This window comes from Apteryx mantelli, chromosome 4, assembly GCF_036417845.1.
Source record: "Apteryx mantelli isolate bAptMan1 chromosome 4, bAptMan1.hap1, whole genome shotgun sequence".
NCBI classification, from domain to species: Eukaryota; Metazoa; Chordata; class Aves; order Apterygiformes; family Apterygidae; genus Apteryx; species Apteryx mantelli.
The window spans coordinates 54220538-54243516 of NC_089981.1; the positions used below are offsets into that span (position 1 = coordinate 54220538).

At 35.6% G+C, this 22979-nt stretch overlaps 1 protein-coding gene across 1 annotated transcript in view; it reads right to left on the bottom strand.

Annotated features, from left to right (window-relative positions):
* Positions 1 to 22979, bottom strand: part of RYR3 (ryanodine receptor 3) — a 223046-nt gene that overhangs the window by 3174 nt on the left and 196893 nt on the right. The window contains exons 91-101 of the mRNA XM_067295678.1: positions 21120 to 21178; positions 18322 to 18490; positions 17612 to 17698; positions 15322 to 15519; positions 14302 to 14432; positions 7836 to 7878; positions 7111 to 7238; positions 6015 to 6075; positions 4808 to 4954; positions 3033 to 3167; positions 939 to 1095 (exon numbers count right to left, since the gene is read on the bottom strand). Coding sequence (XP_067151779.1) covers positions 939 to 1095; positions 3033 to 3167; positions 4808 to 4954; positions 6015 to 6075; positions 7111 to 7238; positions 7836 to 7878; positions 14302 to 14432; positions 15322 to 15519; positions 17612 to 17698; positions 18322 to 18490; positions 21120 to 21178 — 1315 coding nt within the window. The remainder of the gene's footprint in view (positions 1 to 938; positions 1096 to 3032; positions 3168 to 4807; positions 4955 to 6014; positions 6076 to 7110; positions 7239 to 7835; positions 7879 to 14301; positions 14433 to 15321; positions 15520 to 17611; positions 17699 to 18321; positions 18491 to 21119; positions 21179 to 22979) is intronic.

Sequence of the window (22979 nt, forward strand, 5' to 3'; positions counted from 1 at the left end):
TTAAGAGTGGGAAGGCTTTTCTTGACATGCATTTTGGTCAATGTAAGCTTCCATCAGGCATGTATTCTCATATTTCTTGCTCCCATGAAGGAACTTCATTTTCATTCTCATGGGGCTCTTGCATTGCAACTTTTGTTTAATGAAGGAAACTTGTCGTCTCCCACAAGCCCAAAAGAGTGTTTATAATCACTTCCCACTTGTTGGTGATGCATCTTTGCCGCTGAAGCATTATTTCTCCACTGCCAATGTATCAAGAAGAATAGAGCTGGATCATTCTGGGGACATTTGTAATTTTTTTATATAGACTGATTACTTTTTTTTTTTTTTTTTGCCATCAGATTGCCTGATAACTGTGGTTTTGTTTTGCTTTTTTTTCTGACAGCCTTAGGGCAGTTAGTTAGTTACATAATGAGTGTTGTATACTGACAGTTATTCAACATGGTCTGATTCTCTGTAACAACAACTGCAAAACAAGTAGAACTGCAAATCAACCTAAGGAAAGGAGGAAATGTGTATGTGGCCATGGTGTCTTGTCAGAGAGGAAACCCAAGGGGAAAGACAATGAATTATCCAGCCAGCTGTGCTGGTTCCAAACTGGTTGTGTGAAAAGTCTACAGCAAGGCTTTCCCAGTTTAAATGGTTAATACAGCAGGAGGAGTGATCCTCTGCTAACTAAGTGTGTCATTGCTGGATAGTTTCCAAAGGTGTTCATAAATAGTGTAACTCTTTCTTTGTACAGTACTTAGGACAATGCATATGTTTATGAATTAAGAGTAAAATTATTATTTCAGAATTAATGATTTTATGAACTCAGAAATAAGTCTTTCTACCAATACTGCTTAAATCATCTCAAAGACAAATATGGTTAAAAAATACATTTCAGAACTTAAGTGCACTAAATTTTAACAGTTTCTACTAAGGTAAGTAAGTGACGATACCTTGAATAATGGCCAGTAGGATAACAATGACAAAGAAGAAAAATGTGATGTCAAAGACAATTCGATACATTTCGTAAGGGTCTCCAGCAGGATCCTCGATTTCATCTCCAATGCCACCACCAGCTCTTACACCCACATACATGTGGAACAGATAACACTAAAAAAAAGTTTGTAAACTATAGAAATACTTAACACGAATAAGTCTGGATTTTTTTAATGATTTCCTCCTAGTAATTTTCTTCAGAGTTTTTATCTAAACATTATAGAAACAGACAACATGTCATTCTTCATGCATCACCCACTTTGCACAAGAAATCTGTTGAGTATCTTGACCAATGTGGTTACATCTTCAACTAGAAGTAGTAAGAGAGGGAGTCAGCATCAACTGTGCTACCCCTTCCTCCCTGTCCCCCCGCAAGTCTTCTTACATAAAAAGTAAGACCATTTGGGGGGCATTTTTCTTCTATCCACTACTGTACTCAACTATACTCTACCACTTACATAAATTCCTAAGGTTCAAGCTTACTCTGAGTAATCAGAGGACACCTTTTAAGTCTTGTAATGGAGTGTAGGAAATGCTAGCAAGTATTGTCATAAAATAGTGACATATTTACAATAGATCCATCTCTGTTAAGGTGGTTTTGGATAAATTCATTTTTGCAATATTAAAAGTCTGTTTTATTATGTTTTGAATGATTTATGATCATACATAACCCATGTTCAGTTTGCGGCAGAAGAAATCACTTTACAAAAATGTTGCTCTATGTGTTATTTTTTAAACATGTAAGTCTTCATGGAAAAATATTACAAATCTGACTGTTTAAGCTATGCAAGGGTATTGGAGTGGAATCTTCTGCTAGAGCTGTATACTATTTAATGCTCCTGTATAAATAAACTACAGAATCTTGTAAACCATCTTCAGTTGCATGATATGGGTTAATAACAAACAAAGGAAAACTCTAAGCTCAAACAGTGTTTTGTAGTCACATTAGACAGTAATGATGATGTTAAATAAGCATAAAAACTGACAAATCTGGTCTTTCATAAGCAAACACTAAACAGAACTATACATTCATTTTTAGAATGCAACTTTACTATTCAGGTAAGATACTGCTACTAGTTCAATCATACTTAAAAACATAAATTGGAATTGATTTACCTCACTTGGCAGAGCTGTTTAAAATGTAATCCATTTTATGACTCTGGTGCATGAGCCTTATTTCAGGTCAAACCTTTGTATTCACTTCACAGAGGGGCTAGTTAAATATAACAGTGGGCAGTTTTCATCCTTTCTATAATTTGCACATCTGGCTTTCATTGAATATTTGATAGAATGGTCAAGAATAGGGAAAATCATTTTATGTAGTCAATGATGAATCTCTGAGATTTTTTTTTACTATCATCTGTGACATGTAACACAGGGCAGATGATAGTGACCCTGCCCTAGAAGAAATGCACTGTCACCAACTCAGAACATGAAATGTTTAATACATGGTATTTTGTGCTGTTTTATTTGTACAGTAAGAAAATCAAATCCTCTTCATACTGTAAGAAATATCTGTAGGGTATCTTTTAATATGTCAATACATACTATTTGGTTTTCTGTTGTGACAAGTGGAAAGAGAAGGGAAGTTAGTAACATCTGATTATTACTCCTCTTAAGCTTTAATTTCCTCCTGCTCTACTCACCCTTGATTTCTTACTTTGTGACTAAATTACCAATTGTGAGTAGTTTGGAGCAGGGATCTATAACTACTGCTAATAACATCATATACTTAATGCAGTCTGAATAAGGATAGGAAGAGCTTGCACACTTGCAAATATCTGGAACAAACTGAGCCTTATTTGTGCTGCAGTAAAAAAGCTTTGTGCAGGACTGACAAATTTGTCATGAGCTTTCTTCCATAGACTTTAAGGGTTTGCTCTCTGCACGTGCCAAAGAGCTGCAATCAATCACACACCACAGTATTTAGCAGAAAAATCCAAAATATCTTCCTATACTAGTGAGCAGCATTTAGACCAGTAGAGAATATTGAGGGAACCATTTGAAAATTCAGGATGATATTTGAAGCATGCTAGTGATGTTTTAGTTACCGTCATCATGTCATCGCATTTCATGTCTGGTTCATCTTCATCTTCACTTTTGTTGTAGAATTTGCGGAAGAAGTTGAACGCCACAACAGTGTAAAGATACACTACTACAGCCAGGAGTCCTACAGTAAGCACAAGCTGTGTATAGACAAATGACATGAAAGTAGGGTTCAATTTTATTCGGTTAGAGCAGCTGAGCCAGATCAGTGTATTGCCTTAAGTATTGAAAATGTATCATCGTATTGTATCTTTCCCAAGAAGGGAACTAAAGATAGCAGTTATGATAGCTCTGAGATATCCCTATTGCTTGGATCAGCAGAGGGGCAAGTGGTATTCTACCCTGCTCTCATGTGAAAACCATATGGAAAATGGTATCAAGAAGTTGCAATTGTTTCCATATTTCTAAGCAATATGCTCACAAACTATGTATCACTGAAGGAATGTTTTCAGTATTCGAGATAAAAGTGAAATTCAAGTAACTTAAAGAGCTGTATATATAGTAGAAATCAAATGATTAAAAATAACCCCCTTCAATTAATTTGATAAATAATTTTAACTATGACTTAGTATGACTTATCATAGCTTATTTTCTGTACCAAAGGTAGTAGCAAAGTCAACTCTAAAGTGAGGCACAATTTCTTAGATAGATAAACAAAAAATAATTTCCAGGTCTGGCTTTTAAGTTAAGAAGTATGCTCCTTAAGTGCACATTTCAATTGGAAAACCTGTAGTTGTCTTTCAGTGTTTATCTCTGCTGACAAGAAGATCAATAGTATTGAGGAATGCTAATCTTCGCTTGTTAAGAAAGATACGCTTTCTAAAAGCTGTGGTCTTGAGTTGAAACAGTTTTGTCAACTATACTTAGTTTTGGAGTATGATTTCACATTGAGAAAAATCTCATAAAGAAAGTATACCAATCATTTAATTTAAAGTAATACAACTCTGGTCATCCTGGAGGAAAACGAAGAGAACAAAAATACAGATCTAATTTGTTGTTCAGATGATACTGAAAACATTACCATATGTAATGCTTTAGTAAACTGTATGCTTGACAGAGCATAAGAGTGGGCTTAGAAATATATGTTACTGCATTTGAGAAGGAATGGAACTGCCTGAGATGCAATTTTGGGGAAGTTCTGTTAGGAGAAGATTCCTCAAATGTGAAGGAGAAAAAAAAAAGAGGCATGTTAGAGAAAAGCATGTATTTGTTGGTATGGTAGATAGGAACAGAGTACAAGGATCAAAGAATGACTCCCTGTCTAAGTCTCCTTATTTTTGGAAGCAGATCTTATTAATCTGACTTTTGCAGGACTTAGAGACATATAAATATATTCCACAATGCAGAATGCCCATACCTGTAAGCGCATTCTTATTACCTAAATATTGAAATCTCAACAGCACCCAGATCATTATTGCTGCAGTAGCTGAGGAGAGATTGTGAATTCTTAGTAGTTATCTCCAATCTCAGTTCATCAATGATCATACAGAAGGAGCTGGCTAGGTCATAATTCATATTCTCATGTTTTTCCAAAATGATGGGTCTTGGTATTGTATGCAAAACATCTTTAGGTATCAATGACCTATGGGTATAGATTATTAGAATTTTACAGGACTTAACATGTATTAACAGTGCTGCAGAAGACACAGTGGGGTTTATTCTTTGCTCTATTCATGGTCAGAATGGATTGCAATCCAGTATTGCCCAGGTACTGCAAGATTTTTTTTCCAGTACTGTTACAAAATCCATTCATTCTCAAACCTCTCTATGTAACACTCACCTGTTTGCCATTGTGAGTTACTGAAGACAGAATGGTTCTCAATGTCTTGAAACCCATAGCAATATCCAGCAGATGAGCAGCAAAGAAGAAATTGTTGTAGTGCCCAAGGATAGACATAGTTGTGTACCAAACTAAGTATAAAAATGACTGCAGAGAAAGTGAAAAGTAGCAGAATGTTAGCAGGTAATAATGTGTATTATTGGATCCGAACATAGCATTTTTTTTAACTCACTCAATTCATTTATGAAATAAAGTAATACCATCATGATTGGATCTGAATCACAATCTGAATGTAATACCTCCATTTTACACATACAAAGAAATTGTGTTACTTTGTCTCTTAAGATCTCCACTGTTCATTTAAAGTGTGTTTATTGCTTAGTTACGTTAATGAAACCTTTATAGTTACATATTTAACTGCGGTCTTCAGCATATATGTTATTAACATCAAAATCTCCTACCTTAAAATTGTTTTGGTTGGGGAGCTTGTTACACAGTACTTTGTATTTTAAAGGAGGAGAGAAAATACACTGTATTACTCTTAGGCACTTTGTGCTGCTCAAGTCTCAGACCATGTCAACCAGGAAACCCAGAAGGCATATAATGTAGCTTACTCTTTTAATGAGTAATGACCTTGAAGCCACGTTGACATGAGAGCTCTTATTCAAGAACTATATAGTTCAGTATGCTTTCAGTCAGTGCACAAAGAATTTATACATCTTCGCTTGATTCACCTTGACCTTGTTTGTATGGGAATGCTCAAGAAGATGCATGCAGCAGCTCTTATTTGCAAAAAGGAATTCTGAAGATGAGCTTGGACTTTTCAAAAGAGAAGGTATGAAAGAAGAGAACTAATCCATGAAGTCAAACAGATAATTCAAGAATAACACACAATAACTTTCTTTAGACTCTGCCTGATCTAAGAAAAGATGTCTTTGGTTGCTAGACTGACATATACCAAATTACATGAATGTATCATTAACTTCCAAACATCCACTGCCCTTCGGAATCAAAACCAAATATTCTAATGCAAATATAATTTAAAGCAATTTGCTAAAACACAAGACAGGAAACAAAATAATTTATATTAGTTGTGTAATTCAGTACTGTTTGTGTATGTTTGCTTATTAAAAAAGCAGATGGTGGAAGACACACATTCATGTTTAGAAGAACATGCTTTGATCTACTCTAGGTTTAACATACTTACATTATCGGTAAAAACAACACCAAGCTTCCAAATGTGGTACTTTGTATCAATGGAGCTTAACCTAGGGAATATCAAATTTTTAGAATGCATAAATGTCAAAACGAAGTATTTAATAGTTATGATAAATTTCCTTTTCTTAAATTACATTCAAACATCTAAGCATATCTTTGCATAATAACTAACCTAATAACTAGTATTTTTTCCTTCAGAAAGTATAAACAACGAACTAGGCTTGGCACTTCACATTTGTTGGCTGAAGGCTGTGATACACGGTAGCTGTTTCTTTTTTGAGTCATACAGAGGCTTCAGCAGATTTCAGAGAGAATTCACTAACACAAAACCCCATTACACAGTTTCTAAGCCATTGAAATTGTTGGAGCAATTTCAAATAGGTGTGATACTGCCCTATTCCAGACTTACAAAGATTAAAGTGTGTGTTAAAAGTATTGAAATGCAGATACTGAATTATCTGAATTGAAGAGGTAAGTGTTGTTTTGTCTGAGGCAAAATGTTGCAATATTACCATGAGAAAAGCCAATGCCTTCTGTAAAGTCCTAAATGTTTCAATAGCCGTTAGATGACTTGTGAACAAAATTCCTTTTCATGTGTGACCTAGGTATAGAAGAAACCAAACTCTCATAGGAGGCTAAATTAGTGAAACAGGACTTGGATGACTTGCATACCTCTAATCTCTCATCTTCATTAATTCAAAAATGGAAGCCACAAATCAACTCTGATTTTGTTTTCTAGATATACGTTATCAGCAGATTTTTTTTTTGTCCTTCCATTTTAAACTAATTCTGTTGTAACATCTAAAGAACATTTAAATGCTGCACTGTTGTTTAAAATAAAGTGCCCAACTACTTCAGTCATCATCAACATTTGTGATTTTTTCTTATTTTTATAACACAGGTATATGCATGTTTTCTTAAAATGCTTGTTTGTTTTGCTTCTTCACTAAAAAGACTTAACCATCTAAATTTTCAGTGCAGAAGAAAACATCACTGCAATCTCAGTACAGAATCCGTTTTCATCTTTGACAGTGAAGATACGTCAGCATATGATTTTGTTTGTCTGTAAAGTCCAGAAATCATACCATGATACAAGAGATGCCTCTTCTGGTTCGCTCTCTTCTACTGGATTAAAATCAAGGGCGTTTTTGTCCAAACCCAAAAGTTCTGCTATGCGCTCTGCTCCATATAAATCCCCGTACTTGTTAATAACCTAAAAATGGAAAAAGAGGAGCTTTTGCACAGAGCAAAAGATTGGAGACATTCACTCTTCCCTAAGCCAGTAGCTGTCAGAAATAAAAAAACAGTCTTCCATAGTTAACGCTACGGGAACAGTGAGAACTCGCAGGAAGCTGGCGGGGGGGTGGGAGGGAAGAGGGGGGACTGGGTGTAAAAGCATAAAAAAGAAAAATAGAAGCATTAAATGCTATTATCTGAAAGCTTCTGCATAATTTCAAATCATTTAAACTGGCATGTTTTTCTTTTTTTAGGGGGGTGAGGGGGTTTTGTATCCTAAAGATGACAATGGCTGTAAATTAGAACTGCGTGGCTGACTGACAGCACCAAGTCATTGCAACGCACGAGTCTAGGAACTGAACCAAAGCACTCTTTCTTTCTCCTTCCTCCCACCTACGCTACAACTGCCTCTTAACTCTGAGATTTACCACAACAATGACTTCCATAAAACAAATTTCAGTTCTCAATTTTTTGTATATTTGTGTGTACCTAAATACATTACATACAGATATCCAAATTAGCTGAGTAGTAGGTTATTGCTATGGCTAACATAATAGAAACAGACAGAGCTTACCTTCCGTTTTACAAATTTGTCCCAGTAATTGTTAGGAAAGGACCTGCATAGATAAGGCAAAGATATTTCCAGTTATTTAACTTTTGTGGGAAGGAAAAAAAAAGGCAAAATAGAAGGAAATGGCATGTTCATGATCACTGCAGATTTTCATACAATTTTGTTCACTCACACACTGCACTTTGAATTATGAGAACAATTTCTTTTGATGCAGATGGCAGTTGTCAGGACAACCTGTGGCCTATTTGAATTTATGATTCACTGCAACATCATCTTTCTTTTTTTCCTTTCCTTTTTCTCAGCCATAAATATCTTGATTGGCTACAAAAGGACAGCAGGTTAAATATTATCACTTAATGATCCTAACAACTCAATAATAGCAGGGTTGTCACTGTAATATCATTGATCTCCTAAATAAATCCTTTACTGCTCCCAACCACAAGATCAGGATGGACAAACAAGCCTTGCATTTTGTGATGGAAGTAAGAGAGTTCTGCAGTATGAATAATTTTTCAGTTCACTGGATTACATTGCAATTTGAGGTTGAACACTTGGGAACCAGTGGACAGTCTGTAAACATGTAACATTAAAATTCAAAAATTATTCTAAAATACAGAATATTGCTATCACAGAATCACAGAATCGCTGAGGTTGGAAGGGACCTCTGGAGATCATCTAGTCCAACCCCCCTGCTCAAGCAGGGTCACCTAGAGCACATTGCACAGGATTGCATCCAGGCGCATTTTGAATATCTCCAGAGAAGGAGACTCCACAACCTCTCTGGGCAACCTGTTTCAGTCCTATGATCATTTGGAGAAAACTGGGATTACTGGTAATCTTGTTCTTAGGTGCATCATATCACAGATCATTGTTACTGGATCTGAGAACAAGACCAGATGAAAAAAAAACGTTTACAATTCTAAAGCTTCAAGACACCTCAGCTAATGGGTGTTTTGCATCTTCCCCCATCCCTCTCCCCTTCCCCCACCTCAGAACAGTCACGCCCACCGTGCTAAGTAAAACAAAAACTGTTGTGTATAGAAAAGAAAAATAAATGGAGCAGTAAATCTTAAATATTTAAGATGTGTGAGGCTGGCTGTTCTTGAAAAATTCCACGCTTTCTGCAGAGTAGTGAGCAACCATAATGCTTCATGAAGCAACAAGTTTTATCAATGGGAGATCTTACAACAGACACTAGGAAATACATCAACTTTGACCCACAAGAAAAGAAGATAATTTTCCTGGAAGTATCCATCTTTTATACAGTATTCTTTCTTAGCAGGCTAGCAGAGTTTCCCTGATCTTCAGCTTGATCATAACAAGTATTGCTCTTGAACTGTCTTATGAATAGCAGTGCCTAGGACTTCCTCATTCTGACAATTTGGCTATATACAATGTCAGTTAGGAAGAACTCTAATTTGTCAGCAGGAAACAATAAAAACTCTAAGGTTTTTCTCTCCATCTCCTGGATGAGACATAAGAATTGCAGCTATCAGAGTGAGCAGTGTAAAAGAAGTTAGAGATCTCTCTGTGCTGCTTAACAAAATGAAGTCTAGGGCATGTGAATATACAGGAAGGTAAAGAGGAAAAATAACTGCTTAATCTAAAGGACAGTATTGGTAAAACAGAAGAAAGCTTTAAGCAGATGACTGACATTCTAGAGCACTGTTCTACTATGAGGATTTGAGGCAAATTTCCCAACTATTATTAAGATGGTGCTTGATTTCTGATTTTATGAATTGACTTTCTGAATGAAATTACTCCATACAACTGTTTCAGATAAAAGGCAAAAATTTTCAGTTACTCAGTATATTCTGGTGCAATGCTCTATAGTCTTCTTTCTGTCCTTGGTTTCTGAAACTTTTAAGCAAGGTCTCTCTCTCTAAGTTAGCTGGCTTGTGCCAATGCCTTGCACAGCAAACATATAACGGTGCTGCATTTAGGGCACCTCTTTTGTCTCCTTAATTACCTTTCTAACCTGTGAGCAACTCTCAGTGAGCAAACTTGTCATGCTCTGACTTGAGGTAAATGGCAAAATAGTCTTGTTTATCAAGAACTGAAATCACAAAGCTGAACATAGATTTTAAGTTGTTCTTATTCCTCTCAGACATCTTAGATCTTCAGGGGTAAGAGGAAATGCAGAAGGCTTATGTTAACTGCATAGATGAAAGAACCCACTAATCGAAATAATGTGGAAATTTGCCTTTGAGGCCTCTCAGCTCTCATAGAAGAAAATATCTGAAAGACAGAGGAAAAACTCCATTTTTCTGTCTTTTGTGCCAGCAGAAGAACATGAAGGATGTTTATAAACTGAGTACAGGATTTTTTGAAAAGCAGTGCTCAAGAGCAATTAGTTACTGGTGAGAATTCCTGAGGCAATCAGGGAAGTAGGCGGTAAATTTACTTCTCAAACATCAAAAATGGATTATTAGAGTAGCTTTGGAAACAATTCTTCAAGGGTAGTGCAGTGCAACCAGTCAGCTGGGTTTGCATTAGCTTTGAGCTACAGAGAGGTGGGAATTTCTGTCATATTCAAACTAAGGAAACCAAAGAGCATGGGATCTGCTGCAGAGGGTATCTTTTGAGAAACAATTTTATATTACATTGAAAAAATAGTTAAAAGGGTACAGCAGATTTTCAGACAAAGATAGATAAGATATTCTTACAGAGGAGAGTTAGCTTCTAAGCAATGTTTACAACGGAAGTAGCAAAACAATTCAGAAACCTGGAAGGAGATTTTACAGCTTTGGGTCATTCATCTAAATTTACTAAGTTCTGACTGATCTGAATACTGTTCACTGGCCATATAAAATATTTTGTTTCAAATTATAATCCATCTCTCAGTAATTATTCCAGATGGTGCTCTTGACAGTAATTTCAGTGTAATTTGATTTTGCCAGCACAGAGCAAGCCTGCACTTCTGGTACCTATAACTATTCCTATCTTGCACATGTGTCAATAAAAGTATCAATCTGTCAGGTGTCAATACAAAATTTAATTTGGAAGTCACCTTCCTGTAAATGAGATAGTATATGCTCATCAAGGGTAAAATGTATATGGTTTAGTTGCTCCAGTTCAGACCTGACATTTACTTTCATTCAGTATTTAGATTTTGTCTTTTGTACTTCCTCTGATTCTTCAATTCATGTCTTTTTACGTGACAAAAATCCATCAGCCTTATGTAGCTTCCTTAGGAAGTTAGTGCCTAGGTTTGGGAATCTTCTGCTGTAATCTGTTTAATGAGACCTCAGCCTGTGAAAGTACTGGCTGAAAGACATCACAAAAAACAGAAAAATAAAAAAGTGAGAAACTCTTCCTGATTCAGCTCTTTCATCTTAGAAGAGCCATTCAAAGCTTCTGAGGTCAAAGAAAGTCTGTGGATATTACATATTCTGCAAAATTTATCTTGCCAAAGGGTGATTTATGTCAGCTCTCAGTGACAACGATAGAAAATGAGAGTGTCTGGGTACTACCTAAGTATTGCCAAAGAAACACAACAACATCAAGATTTTTCCGCTTCAGAGGGCATCATCTAATTCACTTACTGGGTTAAGTCTGGCTAGCCCAAGACACATGGGATTAAAAAAGCCTCACAATGAACACCGCCTTTTGGACTCCCCAGAGTAACCACAGGGAAAAAAATACATACTCTAAGGAAAACACACTCTATGAAATAGTAAGCTTCCTATACTAGCACTGCTATCACATACTACTATTTCTTGCTTGATACCACTGCTGCCAAATGCTGTATTTTGGTACTGAATTCCAGCATGAACAGGCCATACAATATGAATCATTTAATTCTAGAAAGTCTGCTAAACACTTTTTGGGACTGAGATCCTAGAAGAATGCTAATATCATGCTGTAAGAGTAAGAAAACCTGGTTAACTGATCTTTGTGTAAAGATTATCTAAAAGCACCTCTTTGTCATGAGTTTGAGGTTGCCCCACAACAGTCTTTTTCCTCGTGACTAAGTTTCTGTTCACATGCCAAAAAGGTGTGCTCAGGTTATGCTGCCTCAAACCCATCTATCATTTCAGCAACTTCCCAGCCCTTCTGCTTCAGATGTCTAACCTTTGCAGAAGGCTTCTTTGCACAGCTTCTTTACAGAGCTGTGGGGCAACTGCTTCTGTGTCTCATCAGTCAGATACTGTCTCATTTATAGGAATTTAAAACTTCTCACAGGGAAGGAAGAAAATATTAACACCATCCTTGGAAAAGTATCAGTACAATAGATGCTAGCTACACCATTACAGTTGTCAATCTTTGTACTACTCTTAGTGAACCAGGAGTCAGAATGAAGAAACAAAGGAAAGAGCTGAAGAATAAGAAAACATTGAATGATAGTTAACTGCTATCTTCCAAAGGGAAGGCTGATGAGAAGGCAAATTTTATGCTGAACTGAGCCATAAGAATTACACAAATGTAATTTCCTATTGTTACTCAAGTCTGTACTTACTCAGAAAAACAAATGCCATCTTTTTCAAGTATCTATACAAGTATTAATAACACAAATCAGTATTCCACTTAACTGCATACATTTAATTTAATTTAAAGAGCAGCCATACTACTGCCAAGACTATATATACTATCCATAGCAGAAAGTAACCAGAAAGGAAGGCATAAGGAATTTATGTAAATGAGAAAAATCCTTATTATCAGAGAAAACAAATAAAAACAAACTTGCAAACTGAATTCTGCTGTGACTGACAACACATTTTTCTGAGAAACATATCAAAAATAAAATTGCTTCTCAGTTTATTACTCTATATATTATTGCACTTTCTAGCATTCAGTGATCTACAAACAAAGAGCCCTCCATATTTTAAAAATACTTTAGCAGGATTTTTTAAAAAATTTCAAGTAACCTTTTTATTTTAACTTTAATAATACATGCTAGTCAATGGCTCAAAATGAAATTAATGAAAACTTCTTAAAAACTCAGCTGTAGGAAAATAAAGCACTCAAGAATTTCTAATATTGTAGAGATTCTAATGTTAATGAAAATGCTAAGGGCACTATTTATAACAGCCATATTCAAAAACTGAGTATGACTGATAAGATAGATATTTTGACTATTTGACAGCATATCACCACTTTTCTGCATTGAGTTGATGATTTCTGATGGCTTGTTTTTATTGAATACTTGCTTATGCCTGCACATATTTGAATAACAAGTGCTTTACGACTTGTAAATAACTTGATACATCTTTGCTCTTTTTCAAATTTCTCTTACTGTCCTTAAAATATGATACTAATGGGGAAGGACAGAAATCTAAGCCTAGGTATACCATTTCCAATATGTGATTCTAATTGTCTTGAAAGACTAAATGATGAGAAATAGCCTGTAAACTAGGCATTGTTTCAAGAGAGAAGCATTAATTTACCACATTTCTCTGTGTCATTGCCTCCATATACAGAGATCTTTTTCCCCCCAATTCTGTGTTTTCTCTGTTCATACAGTACAAAGGCACAAGACAAGCTGGTTCTGTTTTTACTTCTGGCATTCCTGAAAATGTGTGGTATATTGCTGTAACATATAGTTACATGCTTTTTGATGAAAAACTGAACTCAGCTTCAACTACTTGCACACAATCCTGCTGTTTATCAGTTTGCCCAAGGGAGTACATGAAAGAGATGAAGGGGACTTTTATGTTAAATTTACTTGACTTCTTAACTGCCATAGGACCTTGCTTATAAAAGTATCTAAAAGTAAAGGTTCTAAATGAATCTGTTCAAATTACATAGTGCTGTTTTCACTCTGCTAAACTGAGAAATAATCTGTTTGACTACATTTGTTAATGGTAATTTAGAATGACTCATATATCTAAGCTATTCCTGTAATTCAGCACCTAGAAGGGGGAAAGAAAATCAAGGTGACCTCTTGAACAGATTGCTGCAGCTCAGCAGGAAGAACTTACTCTATGTTTCTTTCTCTTGCCTAACTTTGTAGCATTCACACACAGAACAACAGCTGAATCTCCTAAAATCAGTGTATGACTACTACACTATTTGTTAATACATACAACCAGACAGTAATATCTGTCTGACCTACTCTGGGAATTCTGGGAATGCTATTTTACACTAGATTTACTACTGCTATATAACATGAACGTGAAATTGAGTCAGGAAAAAGGATGCATGCTATCTTTTAAAGCTTTTTCACAAGTGACTAATTTGTGAAACATCTTGGGGAGGGCTTGAGAGGGAAGATGCACAAATCTTGCAAACCCTAGAACAATACAAAGGAGAGGGAAAATACATCCCTGTTATGATAATATTTATTAAATAAACAGATAATACAGGATTTCACATTAGAATCTACTACTGTTGCATCCAATATAAGGTGAAAACACATTTCTTTTAGATGGACTACATGGCATGTGGACAGGTAAGGTTCTAGATCAGTGGCTTAGTTAACTATAACATTTATAAACAACTAAACATATAACCATTTAATTTTACTTACGGAGTGTTTATAACCAGGCGGTCCCATTGTCCTTTAATATCATCCTCAGATGGCTGTTCAGTTATGTACAGACCATCAAATTCCAGCTTTCTAGCTACTTCCTTTTCTCTCTTGAATACAACCAGAGGAACCTAGGAAAATGACAGTGGACATGTTTGTTATGGTTTACACATTTTTAGAAGCTGTGATATGTACCTACAGTATTAAGTAATCTTTATAATACTACATTATACCAAACATCACACTAGCATCCTGAGGACTAGACACACCGCTCAAAGATGTTACTGTGAGGACTTCTTATATCAGCCATAGGGTGTTTTTCTGCCTTCTTATTTCTGACCAAGAAGATCTTAACAGCTCTTGGAATAAGATCATCAATAATATGAATATATTCATGCTAAATAACAAAACTCAGCTTTTAGCATAAAACAAAAATTAAGATTCTAGACACTGCTGCATTCACTGCCCCAGTTACATAATCTTAGGGGACAACGGAGACTCCTGATGCTAGCAGTGGTAGTATTGATACAGTATGACTCTGAATTCCAAAATCAACAAGCCAACAATAAAAGCAAAGGAAGAGGAACTGAGAAAGATGGATTGCCCTGGCCAACTGGAATAGATAGGTTCAATTTGCTTCCTTCATAATTTCACACAGAGTGAGCTTGCCATTACTGCCCAAAAATTCAAAAGGTGGCTGGAAGCATTACTGCTTTTCTTTTCTCAGATTAATGCCTTGTAACGCAGACGATTAGATTAGTGCAGACAAAAATTTGGCTACCAGTATGTAAAACCCTGTGCTTTCAGCTCTGAATTGTTTAAATGACACTGTAACATGCTTTAGTACTGCTTCACAGCACTGAATTACCTACAGATACTGAGGAAAACATCTAAATATTAAACAGTGAGCATTTGTAAGTATCTAGATAAAAACAGGTATTCCAATCTCAACTCCAAAAACCACTTTGGGACAGACTGTCCTTTAACAAACACAGATTAGTAGTCAAATTCAGAACTTGCCTTTAAGCAATAGTATCCAATCACACAGACAAAGGAGATAATAGTATGAATAACTGCCAATGCTCTGAGAGTAGGTGCCATGTAACCCGTACTTTCTTCTAAAACAAAAAACACCATGCCGTCCTCCTCTTCCTCTTCATCAAAAGTGTTCCAGAGATTAGAGTCTTCCTCTGCTTCATCAAGTGGCTCTTCTGTTACCTGAGAGAAATTCAAGAGCATTAAAAATACACAAGGAGCTTAAAAGCTTTTCCTCCAGTTCCTTTACTATAATGACAAATCCCTAATTTCTTCCAAAAAACCTGATGTTTGTTAAGCCTGCTCTGCTGAAGATGACAGAGTATTAGCTTTGAAAAGTAGTGTCCTTCAGTTTCAGGGCATGAGCAGCAAAGGTCTCCCATATCACTGAAAAGAGAATCTAGAAAAGCAAGTACAAGCATATCACCATTTACAAATCTCTCCTTTAACAGTACCATAGTGAAAACAAAACAAACAATGAAAAAGTTATGCACAAATGCCTTATTAGAGGAACCAAGCAATGATGGGATGATCTGATATGACCGAATTCAGGTTTTATTTTGTAATCTATATTGTTCATGATTACTAAACTCTAGGAAGAAACAAAATTCTCTTGTTATCAACTCACACATTGCTCATGAATTTTTATTTTGTGGCTTAGTTTAGATCTTACAAATTAATATAGCACTTAATTAGTATTTCATAAATATCCTAAGCCATAAAGCTGCCATACTGCCCTAAATACTGCCAGCAGTGTTAGAAAACTGGCCTTTAGAATAAAAGCGCTCAGCGCCTGTCTTCTGACAGCTTTCTCTGAAAACCCAAGTCCCTTCTGTCTTGTTCCAGCTCCCACTGACCCTTTCCTTTCCACGATAGATTAACTTGTGTTGATGCATATGAACTTTTGTCCTCCCTCTGCAATACAGTGAACTGTTGGCTGACCCGCAAGACTCAGTGAAAAGCAGAAAGGAGTGGCAGGGAGAGGACTGGCAAAGACAAGCACATTCCTTTATATTCATTTCAAGTCCACCTTCTCTAACCAAATGGGATGGGAAGAGAGAGGCAGGGTAGCCCTGACTCTCTCTCTCTCTCTCTCCTGAAATGGCCAACAGAAATTCTTCCCAGTTTTCAAGTGCCTTTTATGTCTTCATCTGCCCTATTTCTCAGACTATAATTGTATGTAGGAGTTGGTTTTCAAGATATTTGGATCAGGATTCAGCTCTTTATAGACTTAATTGGCAATGTTCAGCAGGCTACTTTTGTCCTCTGTGAACTTCTTTGTTGGGAACAACAGAACTAGGAAATGTAATACTGGAAAACATGACACTCATCAGCTTATTGCAACTTGCACCCCATGTCTAGAAGGGAGAAAATTAAAAGGCCCATATTCCAGGTTAAAGACAAACCAGGACTTTTCACATGGACTTCAAATCTATAAGAACAGGAAAAATTAAACCTTTTTAAGGATGGGAATTCTCATCAGTGAATTCTACTCCTTTTCATGGAGGGATGTTGTGAAGACTCGGGAATAAAGTTAGTGAAGGCTAGTTAAGGATGTTCTGCTTTGTATCATTGGGTTATATATCAGAACCTGAAACAACTTCTTGGTTTGGTTCCTAACCTAATGTTAAACCTAGGCTTAAAGTATGTGCACATAACCTTCCTCACCAATGACCTTAAAAAAGAATTGTAGCCTACTATGTAAAGACATCTTTTGCTTTATATTTTTTCTGCCTGCTTATCCCAATCAATTAAAACCCCAATCCCAGTAGAGAAATATCTTCATCCCAACAGTCACTGATTAACAACATACTGGCAATGAAAACACAGAAAGCAGAACAAGTAAGCATGAAAAAAGAATTGCACTCTCACATGGAAACATAGTTAAGAAGGGGAAAAACACACTTGATCTTCTTCTTTTGGTATTTGAGTTATTTCAGTTGGATTTCAACTTTCCCATGACAAGATTTACAATTCAAACGTTAATAGACTTATGTGAGTGAATGAAAAAAATGCCTAGAACTCAACTATACAAATGAATGAAATAAACATATATTTTCATTGATCCTGAGTAAAACAAAAACAGGGTTAGTATCTCAAAGTTTAGTAATGAAGTTTAGAAACTTTTTAATTATTTTATATCTAAATGCTTTTAGTTAGTGCTTGAAGGGCTTCAATAATGGCTTTATTAAACAAGCCTTAAAATCAGCATTAAATATTCTTTCAGAAATAACAAAAAATCATTGAAGTAACAGTGGAATAAGCATAATCTTACCTTGTAAAATAGCAGGATAAAGTTGATGGCAAATGCAACAAACAGAGCAAGAAACCGTAGGTTATAAAAATTTCTTGCCAAGTAATGCTGGGAAAAAAAGGAATAAAAAGAGAGAAAAATGAGAGACAGCCAGTAGCTAATATCAATACAAGGAAAGTAGGCAGTAAGGTTTCTAAGAAAGTAAATGTAAGATTGTATTGCTTTGGACTGCCTTCATATAATGGTTGAAAAGAACAAGGGCATTTCCTGGCAGTCTATTCTCCCATTCCATGGTAAATAGGATTAAAAATAATGGGCTTAAAATTACAGCGGAGAAGACTGAAATAGAATATTAGGGAAAACTTTCTAGGAGTAATGACAGAGAAATACTGGAATAAACTACTTGAGCAGGTTGCAGAGAATTCTTCACTTGATATTTTTAAGAAGAAAGAAAGATATTCTAGAAAACAGGGCACAAGAAGCTCAAGAGGTTACCTAATCCATTCTGTTAAGTCAAGGTAAGAGAAATTATATATATATACTTTAATTCTTATAATGCTATGAAGCATTACAAATATCACAAAAGAATCAGTACAGTCAATCTTTTGAAAACTCATGCCAACATTCCTTTTATAATGAAATGTCTCCCTCCAATTTCAAACACACTTAATATATGTTCTGTATTATATAAATAAAAGTTCAATGATTAACAGAATTTAAGTAAAACTTACCAGCATTTTTGTTTGATAAATTTCCAAAGCTTTAAAGAAGTTAGCCATAACAGCCTCAGGTTTCTCAATTTTTTGTCCATGCCTTCGCTTCTTTTTCTTCATTCTTCCCTCTTCCAGATGCTCAGATTGTACTTCCTTTGCTTTATCTTGCTTTTCACCATCTTCCATGCTAGAAGAAAGGTTAGCTAAACAAAAATACCTAGACAAATCTGCATATTATAAAAGTTTTCATTTAGAAAGAATTCTAATTCAAAAAGGTTGGCTTTGAATGCAAACTATTTTGAGACAGTGAGTGAAGGTCACTTTAAGTAAAGATTTCAGATAGAAAATAAACCCAAAGTCAAAAAGTGACCTTAGTTCCAAGTGATATAAAAGAATAACAGAGTCACTGAGTGAACGCAGGCTAGGTCAACAGAGTAAAAGGCCAAAAACCAGGTAGAAGTTACTGCACCAAATGTAAAGTGGATAGCTACTTGCCACCAAAACCAGAACAAAAGCAACATAAAAACTGTAAGAGTTCACCTGTAGTTTCTTGAACTTGAGGCTGAAGAAAAGACAAAGATTTTAGGATACAGTATGCAATATCGTAATAGACTGAGTTCATTTCAGTCAAGGAAGTCACTATTGTTAAAGGGATGAATGAGTAATGAAGGGGAAGTTCCCTTCAGAGGGTCCCACCTTACAAAATGTGGAGATGACAATCATTCCTCCTCTAAAAAGGAGCTGCCTCTATGAAAAGTGAGTATCAAGACTAGATGTAGTAGGAAGGAGATTTAGTTACTAAACCCCCCAAAAGCTGAATTTGCACACACACACACACACATACATATATATAAATAGTTCACGGTATTGCAGTACCAGTGCAGCAGGAAATATGATGGATGTCTAAGAATGTGTTTATTGTTTTACAAATAAAATCCCAGGGCTTATACATATTCTGAAATGTCCCTGTTGCAACCTCAGAAATGTAAGCCATATAGAGAAAAGCAGGTTAATTTTAGTAGAAACTGGGGAGTGAAAAGGTTTAGAGAATGTTGACTGTCACTCTTTACACAACCAAAAATTAGTCAGATGGCTTGCCAGGAAGATTGACTTAAGGGGAAGCAGACTTTTAAAGGCAAATTTTTTAACTGAAGGCAATTTCAATTTGCTGCAAGAGTACTTAAGTGGAGAATGAAACATGACAGACAGAGACGACAACAGGGAAAATAAGTTCAATAAAACAATAAAAGGAGAAAAAGATGATGTTTATGAAAAATAAAAGGTGAAAAAGACTAAAATAGGAAAATGAGTGAGATTTTGGGTTATTTCCTAGGTATTTATAAATTGCTTCACTGAAGCACTGGTAAATGCTATTAGAGTCTGAATCAAGAGACCAAAATCAATCAGCAAAGAGCAGAACCTCCCCCGCCAAAACAAAAGTATCACCCAACAAAACTTTTAAAAGGGGTGATTCAACCAATCTAAATATTAACTAACAACACCATAGTCTGGATAAAACAACAATTTCTGAAACTGCTTATCTTTTCTCTGAGAAACACTCATTAACAGATTATTTGGATTCTTGGTACAGAAGAACATAAAAATGTTTAAGTGCACTTAGCAATTAACGAAAGTACTCTAAACAAAGAAAATAATATGCTTAACATCTCTGCAGGGATTGAGGGGGAGACAAACCATATCAAAACAATTCTGTGACACTAAAATGCAAGGAGGGGACTTTCTTTAATGAAGAAATGAAAAATATACTGAACCATCATGGATGATGTTGGTGACATACTTTAATGAAGTCACAGAAAAAAAACATATAAATACATACGTGTGTGTACATATATAAGTATGTGCATGTGTGTGTATACATGCATATATATGCATGTATACACACACATGCATATATATATATACGTATGTATGCAGAACAAAGGAATAAAACTATAATTTTCAGACAAGCTATACAAAAAGTATCTGGTCCTAAAATATTGACATACATTAAAATAATAAACTCTGGTAGAGAAGAGGAGAAAGATGAGTGAGGATAAAGGAAACATTTTAAAAATGAATCGCAATACAAAACGAAGACAAAAAATTGATGTGTAGCATTTAAATAAGCAGCTATCCCTAGGTGATATTTCGTGTGTGTCTACAAATATTTTAAGGGCATTTACACAGATTGCAAGCCCCCAGTGTGGCTGCAGGTCCAGAAAGACAGCATGGCTCTCATAAAATTAGGATGCTTCTAAGGCAAGGAAAGCATTTTAAAAGCTATTTGTAAGGCAGTCATCTGTAGGACAACTGGATGAAGGAATGTATCTGCTCTCAAATTCACAATTGCTCCTAAAAACACTCAAGAAGAAAAGAACAGACATAGCTACACTTTTAGGTTCAACTAAGAATAAAAAAAATTGTTGGGGTAGTCAAATCTTGTGTGTCAATAATCACCCATTGTCCTATTTGTTGCTTGAAAACTACAGCAGTCAGTAAGGTAAGTGTAAATAGCAGCAACAAAAAGTTGTAGTTTTCTCAAGACCAGTGCTCATTTTTAAAGGTGGTTACAAGATTTTTTAAAAGATAGCGATTGTAGATTTATATATGCAGCATTGTCAGGGTCCTCTGAAATCAAATTAGTATTTTGTAGCCCACTGGGATGGACTGCCACCTCTCGGGGATTGTGCTGCTTTTCAAAATACTGATGAAGTGTTTTGAATACTGAGCACTGATCAGATTCTTTCTGGCCAAGTTATCTAACATTAGCTAGAAGTAGCAAGGAATTAAAGAGCAATTGTGTAAAAATAACTTACTCAGCCTTCTCAGATTCTGTTTTTCTTTCTGTTTCAGCTTCTTTTGCTATTTCAGGTGCCTGCAAGAACATTTTAACTGTCAGAATGGATCCTTTCAAATAAAAATTTTGGTACCTTTAATTACTGTTTTTAAGAAGCAAATAAAATAATCACCACACTATAATTTTTATTAATACCACTTCTCCAGTTTTAAAATGTTAGATTTTTTAAAATAGACAGCTCCGACTAGATTTTAACAGCGAAAACTACAGAAATTCTTCTAATAACCTTTTATCAGTATAGTGTTAATCAATACTGTAACTAGTCCAGTTGACTGAATAACTTAATGGAATTATTCAGGGTTATGAAACAGATTACGTGACCAGTTGAGGATGAAAGTAACTTTATCCAGATCATAAAATACAAACGTCACTCACGAAGACTCAGTGCTGTTACTGGTTATGTGGAAAATGAGCATCAATTTGCCTCATTCCAAATATAAAATTAGGAACAACGTATTATATCAATGACAGCATCAAAACCTGGAAAAGATCTGTGTAATTATTAGGCACTACAAAACCCAGATACTTTGTCAAGATCAACTAATGCACTTGACATCAGGCAAATATTGAAACAATGTGTACTTATGCAATATTTCTCTTCAAACTATTTATCTTAGGTGGGTAGATGATCCATTAAACCACTGCTGGCACACCTCACAACCATCCAAGTATTACATTTTACAGTAGTCCCTTGAGACAGTGAAAAACCAATATACTATTTTACAGATGGCTAACTGCAGCAGAGAAGTCCAGGCACATTTTTTAAACATCTTTAGACTCATCGTTGCAAGACCAAAGTAATCTCATTTCAAATGCAGTTCAGGTATCCAAGCTTCACTGAAAATCAAAGAGATGCAGGCTCCCAAATTCTAGATTCACAGAGGAATTTAAAGCACCTAAATTCACCATTTTGGTACCACTCACTTTTGCAAAAGCCTGTCTTAGCTCTTAACCTCTTCTGTATTCTCTCAAAGTGCTTAGACACCGCTGTTTCTATTGGTGAATTCTCCTAATTTTCTGGTTCTCTTGCTAAGCATAAATACAAAGTTATCTAAAGCAAAAGTTACCTAAACTTTTCCATCACTAGTCACCTGGAGGCCTTCACACAAGTGGTGAAAGGATTTACTAAACAGATCTTCTCTTGCTTACCTCACCTCTCACCTGTGAAACTTCCTCTAATACACTTGATGCACAAATGTACAACTCTTCCACAAAATATTCCCCCCTCAAGCTGATGGAGGATAGCCCCCTAATTCTTAGGGTGGGGGAAGAATGAATAAATCCATATCCACCCTCTCTGTTCCTCTATCATACACGTTCTGCTGTCTCCTTTCCAGGCTGAAGAGCCTCAGCCTATTTAATTTCATACACAAGGATTGTTCCATACCTTTGATAAATTTTTGACCTCCACTGAATTTTTAAGTTCTATCATATTCTTTTTGAAATAGGGGAATCTGACCTGTGCAGTCTTCAACATGCAGATATACCTTGGGTTCATGGGGCACAATAACCTGGTTTTGTGTTCTCTCTATTCCTTTCTTAAAAATTCAAACTTTCACTCTGCTTTTTTCATCTGCATTGATTGACATTTTCGTTGAACTGATGCTTTCGCACAACTATTTATTATAATCCCAAGATTTCATTCCCAAATTGTAATGATGAGCTTGAAGTCCATCATTTTACATGTAAAATTAGAACTTTTTGTCCCATATGTATCACTTCACTGAATTTTAAGGTTCAATGCCATTTTAAGGTTTCTCCTGCAATTTCTCAATTAGCTCATTTTTAACTGCTATGAATACCTTAGATTTATCAGCAA